The sequence below is a fragment of the Rhamphochromis longiceps genome, linkage group LG17 (genome assembly GCF_057381845.1).
Source record: "Rhamphochromis longiceps isolate RC_006_pf linkage group LG17, R_longiceps_female_GT1.1, whole genome shotgun sequence".
NCBI lineage: Eukaryota > Metazoa > Chordata > Actinopteri > Cichliformes > Cichlidae > Rhamphochromis > Rhamphochromis longiceps.
Genome location: NC_140573.1, coordinates 31,409,131 through 31,427,768, shown reverse-complemented (window position 1 = coordinate 31,427,768; position 18,638 = coordinate 31,409,131). Strand labels below are relative to the sequence as shown.

General features: G+C 41.9%; 2 protein-coding genes across 2 annotated transcripts in view; one reads left to right on the top strand and one right to left on the bottom strand.

The window, feature by feature from the left end:
* exoc4 (exocyst complex component 4) overlaps positions 1-18,638 on the top strand; it is a 165,236-nt gene that overhangs the window by 29,376 nt on the left and 117,222 nt on the right. The window lies entirely within an intron of this gene.
* LOC146649974 (uncharacterized) lies at positions 1,305-17,206 on the bottom strand. Its single transcript, XM_085387535.1, has 3 exons — positions 16,193-17,206; positions 15,482-16,131; positions 1,305-1,351 (listed from the first exon to the last, which is right to left on the bottom strand). Exons 1-3 carry the CDS (start codon positions 17,140-17,142, stop codon positions 1,305-1,307), a joined length of 1,647 nt encoding a protein of 548 aa, XP_085243661.1. The 5' UTR covers positions 17,143-17,206.

Below are 18,638 nucleotides of genomic sequence, written 5' to 3'. Positions count from 1 at the left end.
AACCATTTCTTAGTATATGATAAGTGTGGATTGATGGCAGGAGGAAGAGATAAAAAGGTATGACAGGGCCAGATGGTGTGAAAAGTACTGACGGAATAGTAATGGATTAAATTGGATAAGAATTTTTTCAACTTGTGTGATAATAAAAGAGCAGCATGAACATAGAGATGTCGTCTAAATGGATGAAAAGAAGGACAGGGGTTATGGAAGAAAAACTGTAAAAAAGACATAAAGACGTGGACCTTGCTTGAACACAATCGATAATACTAATACCTCTCACCCTCCTTTAAGGTTGAGGAGTGTGAGGGGTATTAGGTCATGTTTGGCTAAGATAGAGGTGTCTGCGGTGGAAGGATGGTGATGGAAAAAGTTTGGTAAAGAGGAGGAATGATAGCGTCAGAGAGATGTGACTACAGTGCAGTGAAGATGGGGAGGACATGCTGCAGTTCGAGAAGTCGCACTTAAGAAAAAGGAAAGGGAGACAACAGGAGTGTGAAGAGGGAAATGGCGATAGATTGACGAGATGCACAGAGCGGGGTGACTTTGCAGAATCCGCCTACAGGGAGAGGCCTTGAAAACCTCTCACTCACACTTTCACGCACGCACAAAATAGCACAGTGAGTGAGCTACACAGCCAGACCCTGGAGAGTCTAAACTGTTGTGCTGCCCCGACTTCTCTCTTCTCTCTGTCTTTCCTCTCCTCCTCCTCTCTTTGCCTGGCTCTGCTCCTCTGCCTGTGACCTTGAGGTTTCAATCAGCAATGCCTGACAGCACTGTTTGCTGCTGTCTGTTGCTATGCCTTTCCCCCCCCACACCAAACGCCTTGTTGACATAGTATAGATAAAATAAAAAGGTAATTTGAAAAGACTAGTTGATTTAAAAAAAAAAAAAAAAAAAAGTGCAAAAGAGATCCTCTAGCACTGTCTGCACAACTTCTTATAACTATCAGGGGTAAACTGTATAAATAATGCAGCATTGATTAGGCTAGATATTTAGCTTAAGGCTGAAATTACAATGCCGGCTGTACTTCTTTTCTTGACGAGAAATGCCACTCATACTGCACTGAGTCTGTAAATATATGCAAAATTTACTACCCCAGCTCCCCACTGCTACAAAACGAGCAGCACTGATTAACTGTCGATGAAGGAAAACCCCCAAATGGTCTTCATATAACGGCGCTTTTTTTTTTCTTCTTCCATCTGTCGGTGCCTCAGAAAGAAGGTGGAAAAATATTTTTTTTGACTGGCTGAATGCCTCAAGGGTTTATAAGAAGATGAGATTTCTCTGGGCTTTCATTTCACCTGTCACAATGCGTAGCACCGACCACAAGCCCAGGCCAAGGCCTGAATGGCTGAAAAGAGAATGAAGGAGTAAGAAATCATTTAGAAAATGAAATAAGTCAGCTGTGATGGAGGGAGGGGAAAGATGGATGAAGGAGGAGGGAGGTTAAAAGTCATTGTTTTCATCAGGGTCTTGTGAAGAAGCCATTAAGAGCTTTCTGAAGGAAGAAATTAGAAAAATATGTATTGAGACAGTGTGGAAAGGGACTTTTTCTCTCTCTCTTCAAATTAAACTTACCATAGGGAAGGAAGGTGAGGAAAAGAGTTAGCAATGAGAGATTGAGTTGATTAATTCTTCTAGCTCTGGGATTACTCAACACTTAAAGCTTAGTCATGTGTGTCCTTCTGTCTTTTTACTTGGAGTTTCCTAAACTCCTTTTTTTTTTCCCCTTAACGGTCTGCTTCAAGTCAATATAGTTATTAACTGAAACGCTCACCAACAGAGTCTTGGAAATAAGAGTTTGATTGTTCATTTTAAATCCAGCTATGCACCGTTAACAAATGCATAAAAATGGTAATGCACAAACTTCTCAACTTCAGATACTTTTGAATTTTGCACTTTCTGGTGATACTTTCTGGAGATGCACCACTACAGAATTTCAGGGCCAAAGCAAAAACAAAGAAATATTTTAATCTTTGTAGGCTTATTTAACTGTTTCAACAGACTAATTACTTTCAGACTTTTCTGTATTTATTTTTATAAGCATGTGTGGGCTACAAAAGCCAAAGGATAATTTTAGATGCAGATTATTGTCAAAGATACCAAGCTTTTAAAAAAATAAAATACAAATCAAGTTAGATTAGGTCTTCTTCTTAGGTCTTCTTCTATCCTCAAAGCTTTAGAGTTTAGCTAATCTTCTGACACATAGGTAATTAGGCTGAACTGTTACCAGCAATTAGTGTCACAATTAAAAGCACAGAGGAGTGACATAGAAAAATCAGCATTCATGGCTGGGTTTTTAAGTTTGTGTAGGATTTTTCTTTTCTTTTCTTTTCTTTTTTTTGAAACTGAACCCTCTATTTAGTGAGGTCTCACTATTCTGGGGCAATGTGTAAGAGGACTGGCTCAGTGGAGCCATTTGGAGCACGATGACCTGACTGTCTTCTGTGTGGCCCCATTTGTTCTGCCTTTACGAAAGGCCTCAAGGACATCCTAGCTGCTTTTTGATAATGTAAAAGCTCATTGTGTTCCCTTAGGGCATAAGAAAATAACACAGAGGAAGAATAAACTACTACTACTGAGTGGAGTTATATTTTACACTTTTCTCTTGTGTATCCTGAAAAATTATTTCAGCTCTCAACAAAATTTCTGGAACAAAGTTAACAATACTTTGAGTTTCTGTTATCATTATCTTAAAGCCCCTGATTTATTGGGCATCCTTGACATTTTATATGTGATCACATTAATATAAAAGACGCTTGCTTTTGGGTAGGTTTGTCAAACAGTGACCAAAGAGTCAAATGCCGTCATTCATTAAAAAATTAACACATAGTTAAACCATTTTAATATTGCATTGCCTCCACAAACCAAAATAAGAGGCACAACTGCTTCTGTAGGTTCATTCGTTTTAACACAGACATGCCTTTTACGTACTTACACATAAAATAATTGGGCTTGCTTGTATTAATTATATAGGGTAATTAATTGTGAAATATATTTCTTTATCAAGCCATCTGGCTCCTGTGTTGCATCAATCTTTTCCTAAGTTAGCCATTTAATAAGGCTTATTGAGTATCTTTTTATATAGCACAGTTAAGGTTCCTCAGTTTTGTTATCTACTGATCAAAATCAGGTGCATTGAGTGCAGTCTCTTTAGTCAGGTTAGGTTAGTTGTTATTTGAAGTGCCGCAGGTTTAAAATGACCCCCATTGGGTCTTATCACTTGAGACTTTTGAATTGTGAAGATTTGGTTTTTTTGAAGCCATGATTTACAACTGTTAAGTTAATTACTTATTAACTGTTAAGCTAATGCACAGTCTTGGAGCACCATGCCAGATCTTGTCTCATCGGCTGATCAGGAGAGAGGTGGTGGATCAGCCCACAACCACAGAGGAGGAGCTTGTTTATGTTCTGTTGGGGCCACAGTCAGTAAGAATACCATTGGTAACACACAACGGCATAATGGTCATTGAATCTTCTTAAACCACTGGATTAAGAAGAATGAATCTTGCATGGTCCTGCTGCTTAAGAAGGCACATGTGCAGGCCCCTCTGAAGTTTCCCAGTTTATATCTAAATGATTCCGAGTCTGGGAGCAAGTCCTGTGGTAAGATGAAACCAAAATTGAGCTCTTTGGCATCAACTCGACTCACTGCGTTTGGAGGAAGAGAAATGCTGAGTATGGCCCAAAAAACACCATTCTCAGAGTCAGTAAAGCCAGAACACTGAAGATAGTTTGTCGATGGGTCTTCCAGCATGGCAATGACGCAAAAAAACTGCTTAGACAACAAAGGAGTGGCTAAGAAAAAAGCAGGTGTCCAGACCTCATCCTATAGAAAATTTAAGTTATCAAAGTGCAACCAAGAAAGATAAAAGATTTAGAGAGTTTCTGTAAAGATTAAAATGGTTATTTCGCTCAGTGACAGACAAATCAATTTCTAACTTGTAGCTATGTAAAGCATTTTTACTGGATTTTTGTTTGATATTCTTTCTCTCTTTATTCAAATGAAACTACCATAAAAAATAAAGTGTTCATTAATTTGTAAGTGGGCAAGATTACCAATTCAGCAGGTAATCAAACAATTTCTTTCCCCATTGTATGTTTTTAAGCTACTTTCCTTTTCCCCCCCTTTTATCTATTTTAATGTTTTTACATTTTACAAAAATAAAAAAGCTAAAATCTTTAACAACATTAAAATGGAAAATAGAATGACTCGTTGTAGCTCACCGTCAGGTGTTGAAGTGACATTCCTCCTCTTACTTACCCTAATAACAGTAGTCTAAAAAATTCTCGCTAAATACCTCTCGCTCCCTTATCTCTGCACCTGCAGCAATGTAACTTAAGCTTGAAGGAGTGAGAGCTGCCCCTACACCACACAGCTGTTCTGACTTTGCCACAGAGTGCATGCTGCCCCCAGCAGCAACTTTGCATTCTATGTAGCTCAGAACACAGATGGCTGCTGGTAGTGCTGCTTTTAAAAAAATGTAATTATTATAATCAAATTTAGAGTATTCGTTGGCAGCACTACTCTGGGGTGATGTGATAGATGAATAGCTGGTGTGTAGATGACAAGCTTGCTTTGAACGGCGAGACAGACTGGTCAGATCTTTTGGCGAATGCCATTCCCTTAATTTCGTCACACATTTTCTGTCTCTCGTTTGTTTGTCACTATCAATTAAGGCCAAAAATGGCAAATAGTAAAAATAATACCAAACACACACACACTTGTTCTGAAAGGTTACAGTGTTTGTTGTGCTGTTGTACGAGTTCCAGCCTCTAATGTAAGTAAACATTATTGCGAGTAGCAGTATTAATGTGTTATGGTTTTGTAACTTGTCGACAATCAGAAATCTCTAATGGGTTTGAAATTAATATGCTCTGTAATGTATGTCTCCCAAGTTTTGTATACACACGCATATATCGTTACACATGTGCACACAGCTACACAGGCACATGGTCACATGCCCAACATACACATTCAAACACACTGGAGGACTTAATTGCTTGCTTTCTCATCTTGAACGGTTCAATTAATCCAATGCTTCATCTAAAGACTCTATTACATCTCCATATGTAGCCACATCTGGAGTATGTGATTGGAACGCATGTATGTATATGAGACTGCAAGTTAGAGTTTATATGTTGTGTACCTTTTATACACCAAATCCTCAGTTGTCTGTCTAAATGTGGATGTACTGTGTGTGGGTATGCTGCTAGCCTTTGCAAACCACTGCTTCAGAATCAAAGAACCTCATCCAGATTCAATCACATTTCCTATGAATAAATGATGAAAATAGCAATTTTCTAGCCATAGATGTGTCACCACTCCCTCATATTCCTCTGCTTATCTCACAGCCTCTACACGTTTACACCCTCCTCCTTTAGTTTTTTATTGCGTCTTTGTTGTGTGAAGGCATCAGAGTTTGCCAGTGGTCATCTGGGAGGTGAAGTGTGAATAAATCCCAATAACTCCTACAGTCTTGCGACACACCATAACGCTTTTAAAGCCTTTTTTTTTCTAATTTTATTTCTCTTTGTGCCGTGGTCGCTCATTGTGTTTTGTACTATATTGCCTTGCCCCGGGGCATGTTTGAAGTGACAGTCCCCCCCCCCCGTACACAAAGCCAGCCTGTCGCCACATACTTGCCCCATATGTGCACATAACCAAACATACACACTTTAAACTTATCAATTTCCTTGTAGGTGTGCGCACATACTCCTTCTGCCAGCACTCCAACCTCTGACCTCCCCCTCTCTCTTTGGAAGTGTTCATAATCAACTCGGTTCCAAATCTATTTCACACATTCCCTATTTCCCTTTTGATATTCAAATAGACTTGTTCACAATGTGTCTGGCACAGAAAACAGTCTGCTTGAGTCTCCCTGCACAAGCATTGTAGTTAAAAACAGCTTTCCTTCTTGCCCAACCTTAATACCCAATGCTCAGTCTGAAGTACATAAAAAAGCCTATGTTGTATTAGGGGCTTCTTGTTCGTGCATAATAGCATCATATTCCCACGACAGGAAGGAAACGGAGAAAGATAGAGGTGGAAGAGAGTGGGATGGTAGAAGTGGTGTTCCTTGTCAAACTGATTTGTACACCCCAAAGGGGAGAGAGAAGAGGTGCAAATGGAAAAACGTCTAGCGGGAGACATGGGTGTGGAGGTGATGCTGGGTGGGATATTAGGGGCGGGACTGGCAGGTGTTGTAAGCCACGTGTTCAGATAATATATGTGTAAGACTGGCATGGTCCTGCCAAGTGATGTGTGATGTTACACTCTTTCTCTGTGGAATATATTATGGTTAGTGTTGAAAACACGCAGTTCTTTGAATCTTTGGGCTGAAGGAGGGACAATACGGGACGGGATGCTACCAGAGGGTCAGGCACATGTCTCAAAATGGTGACGGGTTGCTCAGCTTTTTATAGTCTCTAGTGGCCCCCAGCTAGTCGTAAAAGCCAAAACATCACATTTTTTCTCTGTTACAGCGCCTAAGTTATGACCTCGGCAGTTGTTTCTCTGCTTTCTGTAAGGTGGGGGTGTGGAATGTGGTCTGTCTATCTCCCCTGTCTTTAGACACAGAGTCTCCTGCTTACAACCTTCTCTTCATGATTCAACAATTAAGCATGTCAAGAAAACAGTGTAACACATTCCCAGCAGATCAAGGATACAGAGTGATGCACATTTATCTAATGAACTAATATGTGAATATGTTCTGTTAACTCAAAAGTATAATGAGAACTAAACTACATACAGATCACACACTCTATTTTAAAGGGTATAATATGATCTACAGCAGTATTCTAATTCAACTACTTTGATTACATATATAAGGTAACATATAATAACAGAATAATATCACATTAGGGCAAGGTTATTTTTCAGTATCACTTGGACCACTCAGAAGAGTGATGGGGCATTTACAGCAGGCTGTAACTAACTCTCCAAAAAGTACTCGTACACTAATATTGCTCTTTTCTGTTTAGATTCTCAGGAAAACTAATCCATGTTTTTAAGGTGTAACCTAACTCTGAGCCCAGTGAACATGACACTATGCTTTCATTGGTCACACTTCAAAGCTCCTTAAATCAATTTTTATTGTAGATTCACTGACTTGTCTTCTCAATTATTCTTTTTTCCAGTCATTTGCTGTCCTCATTTGTTGGTCGAATTCAAGGATAATGGTTGTTCACTTATCTTGGAAAGTGATCAATACTTGACTTCCACTGACCTTGCAATTCTAATTTATCATATTCATTAATGGAATCTTAGATAGAATTGAACTTTGTCTGGGAAAAATTCAATAAATGTTACAGGATTATGACTCTGGAATGTCAAACATATTGATACCCCAACTACTACTACTTCTTTTTTTTTATATTTTATTTAATTTCCTCTACTTGCTTTTTCCACATTGATGCTCTCTCACAATTTAGGATTCATAGTAATCCTTCTTTTTCTGGTATTTAATTACTCTACTTGTTTGCTACTTTTAATATAAAAATTCAGCACATGCTGTGCTTCAGTGTCATGTAACCAGATTGAATTTATATGCACCCTTTTTCTTCAAGGCCAGACCTATATTAATCACTTTATTTTAGTAGTAAAATTCTGGGATTTCCTCAAGTTAAAATGTATTCTACCTTTTTTTAATAAGAGATGATGTCAGTGGAAAGTTGTTTATGTTCTTCATCACAATACAGAGCAGATCTGCATGTTGCAGCACACGTATTACTGCAGATGTTTCGGCTCACAGTTGTTATTTTAAATGTGTTTGGACTCATCATGTTCAATTTGGCTGCACATAGATATCAGTGAAGTTGATGATACACGCATCCCTACATCCATTTTTTACTGCTTATCTGGTCTGGATCCCAAACATACACACATAAATATGCGCTGGATTCTCATCTGCTACGGAACCAATAATTGAATTACAACAGTTCTGTTGCTGAAATTAGAGTGGCGCACAGAACTAGTGTGGAAAATGAATGCGGCTTATAACAATAATACTGGGTCTTTACTATAGTGTACCTCACCAAGCCTCTTATTATGATAGTGATGGACAGAAGCACGATAATGGAAAACACATTTCAGGCAGTTATTTATCGTATCTGCTGAAACAGAATTGATCCAAGTATCTTGCATATTGCACTCTGTGTCAGTTCATTTAGTTCTGGCTTTCCACTTCTAGACAAAATATGAATCACAGATTATTTAAACCCTAGCCACCAGCACCTGCTGGAATAAATCTCAGTAAAAGCACAACAGAAAAACTAAATGACAGCCAAATTGAATCCTGTATTCAGAGAGCTTGGACCAGAAAAACTGCTTTGATGTCTCATTCAGTTGTTCCATGTAAGTGATGACTGCCATGAAACTAAAATAATGATCACATGGCAGCAGCATTTAGGCATGTAGACATGGTCATGAAGACCTGCTGGAATTCAAACCAAGCATCAGAACGGAGACGAAAGGTGATTTAAGCGACCTTTTCCTCGGCATGGTTCTTATTGCCAAACTCTCTCGTCTGAGTATTTTAAAAACCACTGAGTTTAAGCCAAAGTATGCAGAAGAGCACAAAGCAGATGGGTTCCAGCAACACAAAACACTGGGTGCTGCTCTTGTCATTTAAAAATAGGAAACGGAGGCTACAAATTACAAAAGATCAGTGTTGGTCAAGTTACTTGAAAAAAGTAATCAGTAACTAATTACTGATTACTTCCCCCCAAAAGTAATCCCGTTACTTTACTGATTACTTATTTTCAAAAGTAATTAATTACTTAGTTACTTAGTTACTTTTTAAAAACACGATTTATAACCTGAAGAGGTGATAAAGCGATAGATCTTTCAGCCCAATTCTACTTTTTCTACATAATCCATCATACAAAATGTAATCAAATAGAAAAGTCTCTTTTTAAAACTTGTTTTATTAGTTTTTAATCTTTTAACTTTATGCATCAAGCAAGAATTTAATTATATGCAACATTCTCTGACTGGAAGAAATTTGTTTAATATTTAAACCTATTTTCTGCACATTCCAGCACATAAAATATATTTTTTTGTGTGTTTACACTCACTCTTTCAAATAGATGCAAGTAAAACACAGCAGAAAATAAATAAAGTCAAAGACTAGCGGTCTTTTTGCTCTATTTTCACCTGTAAAGCAGGAGTAGGGTAGGCGGAGGTTTATCATGGTGCAGGTGTGCCGTAGCGGTCAGTGGAAGAATCCGCGAGTTTCTCTGTGAGTTTCCCATTACGTCATAGCGCACTCGGTGCTTGCTTGGAAGTTTAGGGGATTTTTTTCGCTGTAAAAAGAAGTTTTCTTCCCACACACAATGCTAATGGACGCTAATGTTTTTGTCACTTTTTATGGAATCAAACTCAAAGTAAGGTCAGTACTTCCACGCTTTAAATGCTGCACGCTCATACTCTCTCCCGCACTCGATATGTGATCTATTGTTGATCTGCACACAGCTGTTGTCACAAACGTCGCACTTGCTAACGTCATTGTCATGAGACATTCTCGCAACAAAATCACGGTTTTAGTAACGCAGTAACGCAGCGTTCCTACGGGAAAGTAACGGTAATCTAATTACCGTTTTTGCAATAGTAATCCCTTACTTTACTCGTTACTTGAAAAAAGTAATCGGATTACAGTAACACATTACAAGTAACGCGTTACTGCCCATCTCTGCAAAAGATCAGTATAACTAAATAGAAATTTGGTGATGGTTTAATGATTTGTGGATATTTTCTCGGCACACTTTGGGCCAAATACCCAGTAGCCCCCCCTGAAGCTTCATATACTTACCTACCTGAGTACTTTTGCTGAAGATGCAAGCTTTCTGGAGAATAACGTGCCATGCCACTAAGCTCAGATGATCTCAAACTAGTTTTTGATGATGGTAGTTCAAGTTCAGTGTACCTACATTTAGCGTACAAAACAGGAACAAACCTACTGTAACTAATAATAACTCTGCATTTAACACCATAATTCCCTCCACACTCACCACCAAGCTGGAGCATCTGGGACTCAGCTCATCTATGTGTCAGTGGATCTCCAACTTCCTAACTGGCAGACCACAGGCAGTAAGGATGGGCGGACATGTCTCAGCCTCCACCACTCTCAGCACTGGAGCCCCCCAGGGGTGTGTTCTGAGCCCCCTGCTGTACTCTTTGTACACATATGACTGTGTGGCCACTACCAGCTCCACCACCATCATCAAGTTTGCTGATGACACCGTCGTGGTGGGCCAGATCTCTGATAGCAACGAGACGGCCTACCTGAAGGAGATTAGGAATCTGGAGAACTGGTGCCAGAGGAACAACCTCCTTCTAAACGTCAGTAAGACAAAGGAGCTGATAGTGGACTTCAGCACTAAGCAGGAGAGGAACTACCAGACCCCCGTCATCAACGAGTGCCCAGTGGAGAGAGTGGACAGCTTCAAATACCTCGGAGTTCACATCACGCAGGACCTGTCATGGTCCTGTCACATCAACACCGTGGTGAAAAAGGCCCGACAGCGTCTCTACCACCTCAGACGCTTGAGAGACTTCCAACTGCCCTCCAAGGTGCTCAGGAACTTTTACTCGTGCACCATAGAGAGCATCCTGGCGGGAAACATCTTAACCTGGTTCGGGAACAGCACCATGCAGGACAGACGAGCTCTACAGAGGGTTGTGCGGTCAGCTGAGCGCACCATCCGCTCCGAGCTCCCTGACCTGCACTCAATCTACAGCAGGCGGTGCTGGACCAAGGCCAGGAAGATCGTGAAGGACCTCAGCCATCCCAACAACAGACTGTTCTCTCTGCTGAGGTCAGGAAAGCGATTCCGCTCCCTGAAGACCAACACAGAGAGACTGAGGAGGAGCTTCTTCCCGCAGGCGATACGGTCTCTCAATCACACCACCACACAGTACTGACCCACACATACAGTTCTTACACACACACTGGACTTTCTGGACTTTGGTTTTGCACAACACTGGTCACTATATTCTTCATTTCCGGTTAATGCTTGTACAGCTGCTGTTATTGTGTATATATTTATTTATATTTAGATTTCTTCATACATTCTTATATAGTTCTATATTGTGTATTGTGTATTTTGTTGTACAGTTATTTTATTTTCAACTTTAATTTATATATTTATCTTTATCTTATTCTTCCCAGTTAAATTTACCCTTCATTCTAATTTGTGTTGTACAGTTATTTCATTCTTAACCTTAATTTATATTCTATTCCTTCCTAGTTAAATTTACCCTTTTTAATTTTTCATATTTATTTCCTATCTTATTCATAGCCTTTTCCTTTTTGTTTTCTTTAGGTCACGAGCAGTTGTCCAAGCATTTCACTACATATCGTACTGTGTATGACTGTGTACGTGACAAATAAAATTTGAATTTGAATAAAGTGTTCATTGATTCTGCGTATGCAGGTTTCAATGAAAGGCAACATATTATTGCATTATGTATCCAAAAGACCATTGCAATAGTATTGATGGTGACCTGTGAAAGACACTCTGGAGGATGGTTAAGAACACACAAATAGCCCAAGGCAAGCCTGATCCATTGGGCCCAAAACATCTGCTACCAACATCCAATCATTATACAACACAGGACACCCTCAGAGGTCCCATGCCCACACTGCTATCGTTCAGAGCCATTTTGGAGGCATAAAACAAACTGTGTGACAAAGACGAATATGTGTGTGTTTTGTTTTGTTTTTTTGGGGTGGGGTTGTCTTAAATTCATCTAAGCTAAATAACTGGTACGATAAAACATTCCTAAAACTAGAGCTGCTTTGACCAATAAAGTGCCTGGATAGCTCATGCATAATTAAAAAATTTAATCTGGTGAGAAAATGGAATCTGGAGGAAATGTAATGACAGGGGGTGTAGAGGACAACAGAGAGACTAGAGCAAGGTTGTAATAGTTTACACAGACATTTAATCAGAGAGAAAGTGCTTGGTGTATTTTCCTATCCTAGGGCTAATTTTAATCAGCATTGGTCTTACCGTTATTTGGGGCTTTGACTGTCGCCTTTGTGTTTACTTTTAATCTTACACTCGCTGATTGGAGAAGGTGGAGAGAAGAACAAATGAAAAAGGGACAGAGGGAGGGATGGAAAGAAAGGGTGGAAGAAGGGCTTGTTGGACCTTAGCTGCACTTGTAGACACAGGTAAATACGTACACAGCTCTTGCTGTCACAGCGTGCAACAAATTCTTCAAGTAAAGAACAGGATACACAGTGTGCTGCCTAATTCCCTGCTGGGTGGAATGAAAGATGTAATGACATTTGCTTTTCTGGACAGTTGGTTCTCTTAGGTCTTTAAACATGTGTACATAGATGTATGTGTAGCTTGCTATCCTTCACAGCATCCATTGCATGAATGTCTACCCCTAAGAAGAATCTCTCCTCAGTTGTTTCAACCATTTATTTTTTTCTTGAAAGGGTTTGCTGGGGCAGATGGTTTTGTATTGTGGGTGTACAGATTGTATAAACCCTCTGAGACAACTGTTATATATAAAATTGACTGTTATAGACTAAAGCACTTTGGGTAAAAGCATGATATAAATGCACTCCATTTACCATCTCCATTTGGGTTTGGCAGTCTAATGACTAGGGCATGTGACATGTCTAGTTCCATATGGAAAAGAAATGGAAAAAATTATCCTTTTTTGTATATCCTAAACATTTGCTGTTGGACTGAAGTTTTTTCTTTTCCAAATGGGATCTGGTCATGCAAGAGATGAGCACTGCTGTTTTGTAAGTGATCAGTGGCACAAAACTGTATCACCAAAGTTAAACTCTGTGTAAAATCAGTCTACAATTCAGATGCGCTCATCAAAATTGGACAATGCAAAATTGGAATAATGTTGCCTGGTCTGATGAGTTTCTATTTGTACTGCGACATTCAGATGGTAGAGTCAGAATTTGAAAACTGAAAGCATGGACCCACTCTGCCTTATATCAACAGTTGTTAGTGGTGTATTGGTGAAGGGGATATTTTCTTGGCCACTGAAAATATACATAAACACAACAGCCTACCTGACAATTTTGACCACTATATCTTCTGATGACTGCTTCCAGCAGGATAGCGCGCCATATCACAAATCTCTGATATTCTCAAACTTGATTTTTGAACATGACGATTAGTTTACTGTACTCGAATGGCCTCCACAATCACCGGGTCTCAATCCAGTAGAGCACCTTTGGGATTTGGTAGAACAGATGATTCTCATCATGTATATGGTGCTGATAAATCTGCAGCAACTGTAAATATGGAGCAAAATCTCTGAGGATTTTCCAGCACCTAGTTAAAGCTATGCTTCGAAGATATCAGGCAGCTTTGTAGGCACAGACGAACAGATATAAAAGATACATATTACAGTTAGATAAACACACGAGTACATACGCATGTATCTACTTACGTACACACTTACTTACACATTTATGTACCTGCACATTTTATTCATCCCCAATGTGGAATTCTAATATCCAGCTTCTTCATAAGAAAATCCCTCCAGTCATAACCATAAGTAAATAAACTCATTAATGTTGAACAAGTAGTATTTAAAATGCAATATTAATATGTTAAAGAATTATAGCAGGAAACAAAATGTGTATATGTTTTCGTTTTTTGGTGGTTGTACCTAACAGAAGGCATGGTGAGTGAATATTTTGTTTATACACTCATGTGTGTGTGTGTATATATATATATATATATATATATATACATACACACACACACACACACACACACGTGTACGTGTGTGTGTGTGTGTGTGTGTGTGTGTGTGTGTATATATATATATATAAAAAACACCCAGCACGCCCCTGCGGGCGGTTTATCCTTCAAGCTCGGGTCCTCTACCAGAGGCCTGGGAGCTTGAGGGTCCTGCGCAGTATCTTAGCTGTTCCCAGGACTGCGCTCTTCTGGACAGAGATCTCCGATGTTGTTCCCGGGATCTGCTGGAGCCACTCGCCTAGCTTGGGAGTCACCGCACCTAGTGCTCCGATTACCACGGGGACCACCGTTACCTTCACCCTCCACATCCTCTCGAGCTCTTCTCTGAGCCCTTGGTATTTCTCCAGCTTCTCGTGTTCCTTCTTCCTGATATTGCTGTCATTCGGAACCGCTACATCGATCACTACGGCCGTCTTCTTCTGTTTATCTACCACCACTATGTCCGGTTGGTTAGCCACCACCATTTTGTCCGTCTGTATCTGGAAGTCCCACAGGATCTTAGCTCGGTCATTCTCCACCACCCTTGGGGGCATCTCCCATTTTGACCTCGGGACTTCCAGGTTATACTCGGCACAGATGTTCCTGTACACTATGCCGGCCACTTGGTTATGGCGTTCCATGTATGCCTTGCCTGCTAGCATCTTGCACCCTGCTGTTATGTGCTGGATTGTCTCTGGGGCATCTTTACACAGCCTGCACCTGGGGTCTTGCCTGGTGTGATAGACCCCAGCCTCTATGGATCTTGTGCTCAGAGCTTGTTCTTGTGCTGCCATGATTAGTGCCTCTGTGCTGTCTTTCAGTCCAGCTTTGTCCAGCCACTGGTAGGATTTCTGGATATCAGCCACCCCCTCTATCTGCCGGTGGTACATACCGTGCAGGGGCCTGTCCTTCCATGATGGTTCCTCGTCTCCATCCTCTTTCTTGGGTTTCTGCTGCCTGAGGTATTCACTGAGCACTCGGTCAGTTGGGGCCATCTTCCCAATGTATTCTTGGATGTTCGTTGTCTCATCCTGGACTGTGGTGCTGACACTCACCAGTCCCCGGCCCCCTTCCTTCCGCTTAGCGTACAGCCTCAGGGTGCTGGACTTGGGGTGAAACCCTCCATGCATGGTAAGGAGCTTTCTTGTCTTTATGTCAGTGGCTTCTATCTCCTCCTTTGGCCAGCCTATTACCCCAGCAGGGTACCTGATCACGGGCAGGGCATAGGTGTTGATGGCCCGGATCTTGTTCTTACCATTCAGCTGACTCCTCAGGACTTGCCTGACCCTCTGCAGGTACTTGGTGGTTGCAGCTTTTCTAGCGGCCTCTTCATGGTTCCCATTCGCCTGCGGGATCCCCAGGTACTTGTAACTGTCCTCTATGTCTGCAATGTTGCCTTCTGGTAGTTCAATCCCCTCAGTTCTGACTACCTTCCCTCTCTTTGTTACCATCCGACTACACTTCTCCAGTCCGAACGACATTCCAATGTCATTGCTGTATAGCCTGGTAGTGTGGATCAGTGAATCGATGTCTCGTTCACTCTTGGCATACAGCTTGATGTCATCCATGTACAGGAGGTGGCTGACAACTGCTCCGTTCCGTAGTCGGTATCCGTAGCCAGTCTTGTTAATGATCTCACTGAGGGGGTTCAGGCCTATGCAGAACAGCAGTGGGGACAGAGCATCTCCTTGGTAGATCCCGCACTTGATGGTGACTTGTGCTATGGGCTTGGAGTTGGCCTCTAGTGTTGTACGCCACATCCCCATTGAGTTCCTGATGAAGGCTCTTAGGGTCCCATTGATCTTGTACAATTCTAGGCATTCCAGTATCCAGCTGTGGGGCATTGAGTCATAGGCCTTCTTGTAATCAATCCAGGCAGTGCACAGGTTGGTCAGTCTGGTCTTGCAGTCTCGGCTGATTGTTCTGTCTACCAGTAGCTGGTGTTTTGCGCCTCTGGTATTCTTGCCAATTCCTTTCTGTGTCCCGCTCATGTATTGACCCATGTGCCTGTTCATCTTAGCCGATATGATGCCTGACAGGAGCTTCCATGTAGTACTGAGGCAGGTTATTGGTCGGTAGTTGGAGGGGACCGGTCCCTTCTTGGGGTCCTTGGGGATCAGGACCGTCCGACCTTCGGTTAGCCATTCCGGGTGTCTCTCGTTAACTAGCAGCTGGTTCATTTGTGCTGCTAGACGCTCGTGGAGTGCAGTCAGCTTCTTTAGCCAGTAGGCGTGAACCATGTCGGGCCCTGGTGCTGTCCAACTCTTCATACTGGAGACCCTTTCTTGGATATCTGCCACTGTGATGGTTACTGGATCCTGTTCGGGGAGGTTGCTGTGGTCTGCCCTCAGATCCACTAGCCACTGAGCATTGCCGTTATGGGTTGCGTCCTTCTCCCATATGCTCTTCCAGTATTGCTCGGTCTCCAGCCTTGGTGGTGCTGTTCTCTTGCCACTGAGAGTACACCTTTGCTGGTTCTGTGGAGAACAGCTGGTTTATTCTCCTGCCTTCTATCTCTCTGGTGTACCTTCTCAAGCGGCTGGCCAAGGCTGTGAGTCTTTGCTTGGCAGTTTCTAAGGCCTCAGGTATGGACAGCTTGCTGTATTTCTTATGCACCTTCTTTGTCGCACCTTTCTGCAACTCCGTTAGTTGGCTAACCTCCCTCCGTGCTACTTTGATCTTGCCCTCTAGCCTCCTTCTCCATGGAGGGTACTGCCCCTTGTGGCTGTTCAACTTGTAGCCAAGCATCTCACTGATCACTGCTGCCGTATTGTAGATCAGCTTGTTAGTGTCGGTAATCGTGGTTGTAGGTATCGTCCGTAGTGCTGCATTAACATCATCTAGCAGACCTTCTGAGGGTACTTCACGTAATCTTGGTAACCGGCTACGGGGGATCCAGGTTTCAAGCTTGGCCATGATCCTATCTTTCAGGTCAGTTCCTCTCGCACTTAACGATCCTTCTCCTATCGCACTTGGGGCTATGTACCCAATCTCGGGTGGGGGTGATGATATCGCCCCCCTGACCTGGCGTCCTGACTCCTCCTTGCCGTAGCATTTGTGTTGTACCTTGTCAATCTCTAGCTGTGAGAGCAGTCCCTTCTTTCGAATGTTGGAACACTGAGCTACTAGTTGTTTCGCCGTCATTGTGGATGTTGGGTATCGAAGAATCCATAGGTCCCTCAGCCTATTCATGTAGCCCCTTCCGCCAGGGTTACTTGCGTAGTAGCATTCCAACAACGCCCTGTTTTCGTCTCTTGCCCACCGATGCCTTCTTGTTCCAGTAGCCCACTTTTCGTCAGGGTGCCCTGGTTCCTCAACACCTGACGCGGACCTTGTTGATCCGGGCGACGTCCGAGCCGGCATGCCTTCATATTTATCTGTCTCGCTCATGTCTGCGGTAGGCTTGCTTAGCATAGGGGGTCTAGCCTTAGGACCCTTACTGGATACAGACGCCCCAGGCAGGAATCGAACTTGCGATCCTCTGTTCCAAAGGCGTGTAGTCTAACCACTACGCTATCCAGCTGCTAGCTATATATATATATATATATATATATATATATATATATATATATTTATTTTAGGGGTGCAACGATACACAAAATTCACGGTTCGGTTCGATACTTTGGTGTCACGGTTCGATATTTTTTTGATACAAAAAAATGTTCATGCCTTTTTAATTTGTCATTTATTAAAATTATAAATATATATTTTAACTCAAAAGTACAGTTTTTAAATTTAACCCTAACCCTTGTGCGCGTTTTTTATTTTGACAGCGAATGCGCACCTGCGGACCACTTATGTGCAGCCCTGGTTATTTAGCTCGTCATATTGCAGCCACAGAAATTCTTTTGTCCATGAAACCATAAAGCTGCACTTTCTTTTTGCCTTATAGTCTCATTTGTCATAACTTCTCTGTTTTGTGGTAAGCTTTTCTTTGGCTGTCACTTCTTCACCCCGACCTGTCTTATTTGGCTCAGCAGAACTAAAATATATATACTGCTACTTTTACACACGGACTCACATAAGCTCAGCGATTCTCTGCGAGATCAACCTCTCACATGTTTAAGCTTGCTGCGGGAGATTTCACTTGTCATGTTTGCATAGTAAGCTAACGATTAATAAGACGATGTCAGAGGAATTGGTGCACAAATTATCATCACTCACAGATCAGTGCTGTCATTGCAAAGTGAAAGCAAAAAAACAAGCGCAAATTCAAACGCGATTTCAATATGTCACATATTGACAGTGGCTCACCGATGCCAATGACATAATTACCCAGCTACATTTCTGAAAGAATGCAAAAGCATTGACATATATTTTTCCTACAATAGCCCGACGGGCAGGGAAGAGATAGATTTTTGTAGCCCGACTGGAAAGATCGCTAGCTCCAGGACGTCAGGCTAGCGATTTTGCAAGCCCTGTATCTGATTGAGGAATCACTCATCTTTGGAAAAGAGAGTTTATTACAGAGAAATGTCTCTTTCCAAAATAAAAGCTATACTATCCGCTTCTTCTGGGCTATATTCTCAGCAGCATATTGTAGTGGGTCAGGGCTGTTCGGGGTTCTGTTTGTACAGTTATGTTTTGTTTATGTTGCCATAGTGACGGGTGACGCCCTCTCGCTGCGACGGTGTGTCCTTCCGGGGTCAGAGGGCGCCCTGTGTGTTGTTGCTGTGCGGTTGCCGCGCTGAGCAGTTAGCTAGCGGCAGTGTTCTTCTGCAGATGTCAATAAACGGCTGTGCTCCCTGGCTAGCTCACGGGAAGCAAGACCAAACGACACCTCCGTCTCCTCGTTGTCTGAGCTCGCCACATTGGTGTCAGAAGTGGGATGATGGTGGCACCCCATGTTCTGACCCGAGTGACTTTTCCCCCGCCGGTCGTGACCGGCCGGTGCGCCAAAAGAAGGCACC

Coding starts and splice junctions, on each gene's coding strand:
- LOC146649974 (XM_085387535.1), bottom strand. CDS start 17,142: ATGCTAAGCAAGCCTACCGCAGACATGAGCGAGACAGATAAATATGAA. Junction 16,132..16,192: donor TCCACAGAACCAGCAAAGGT/GTACTCTCAGTG, acceptor ATACTGGAAGAG/CATATGGGAGAAGGACGCAA. Junction 1,352..15,481: donor GAACTCAATGGGGATGTGGC/GTACAACACTAG, acceptor TTCTCTTTTCAG/CCATTCAGGCCTTGGCCTGG.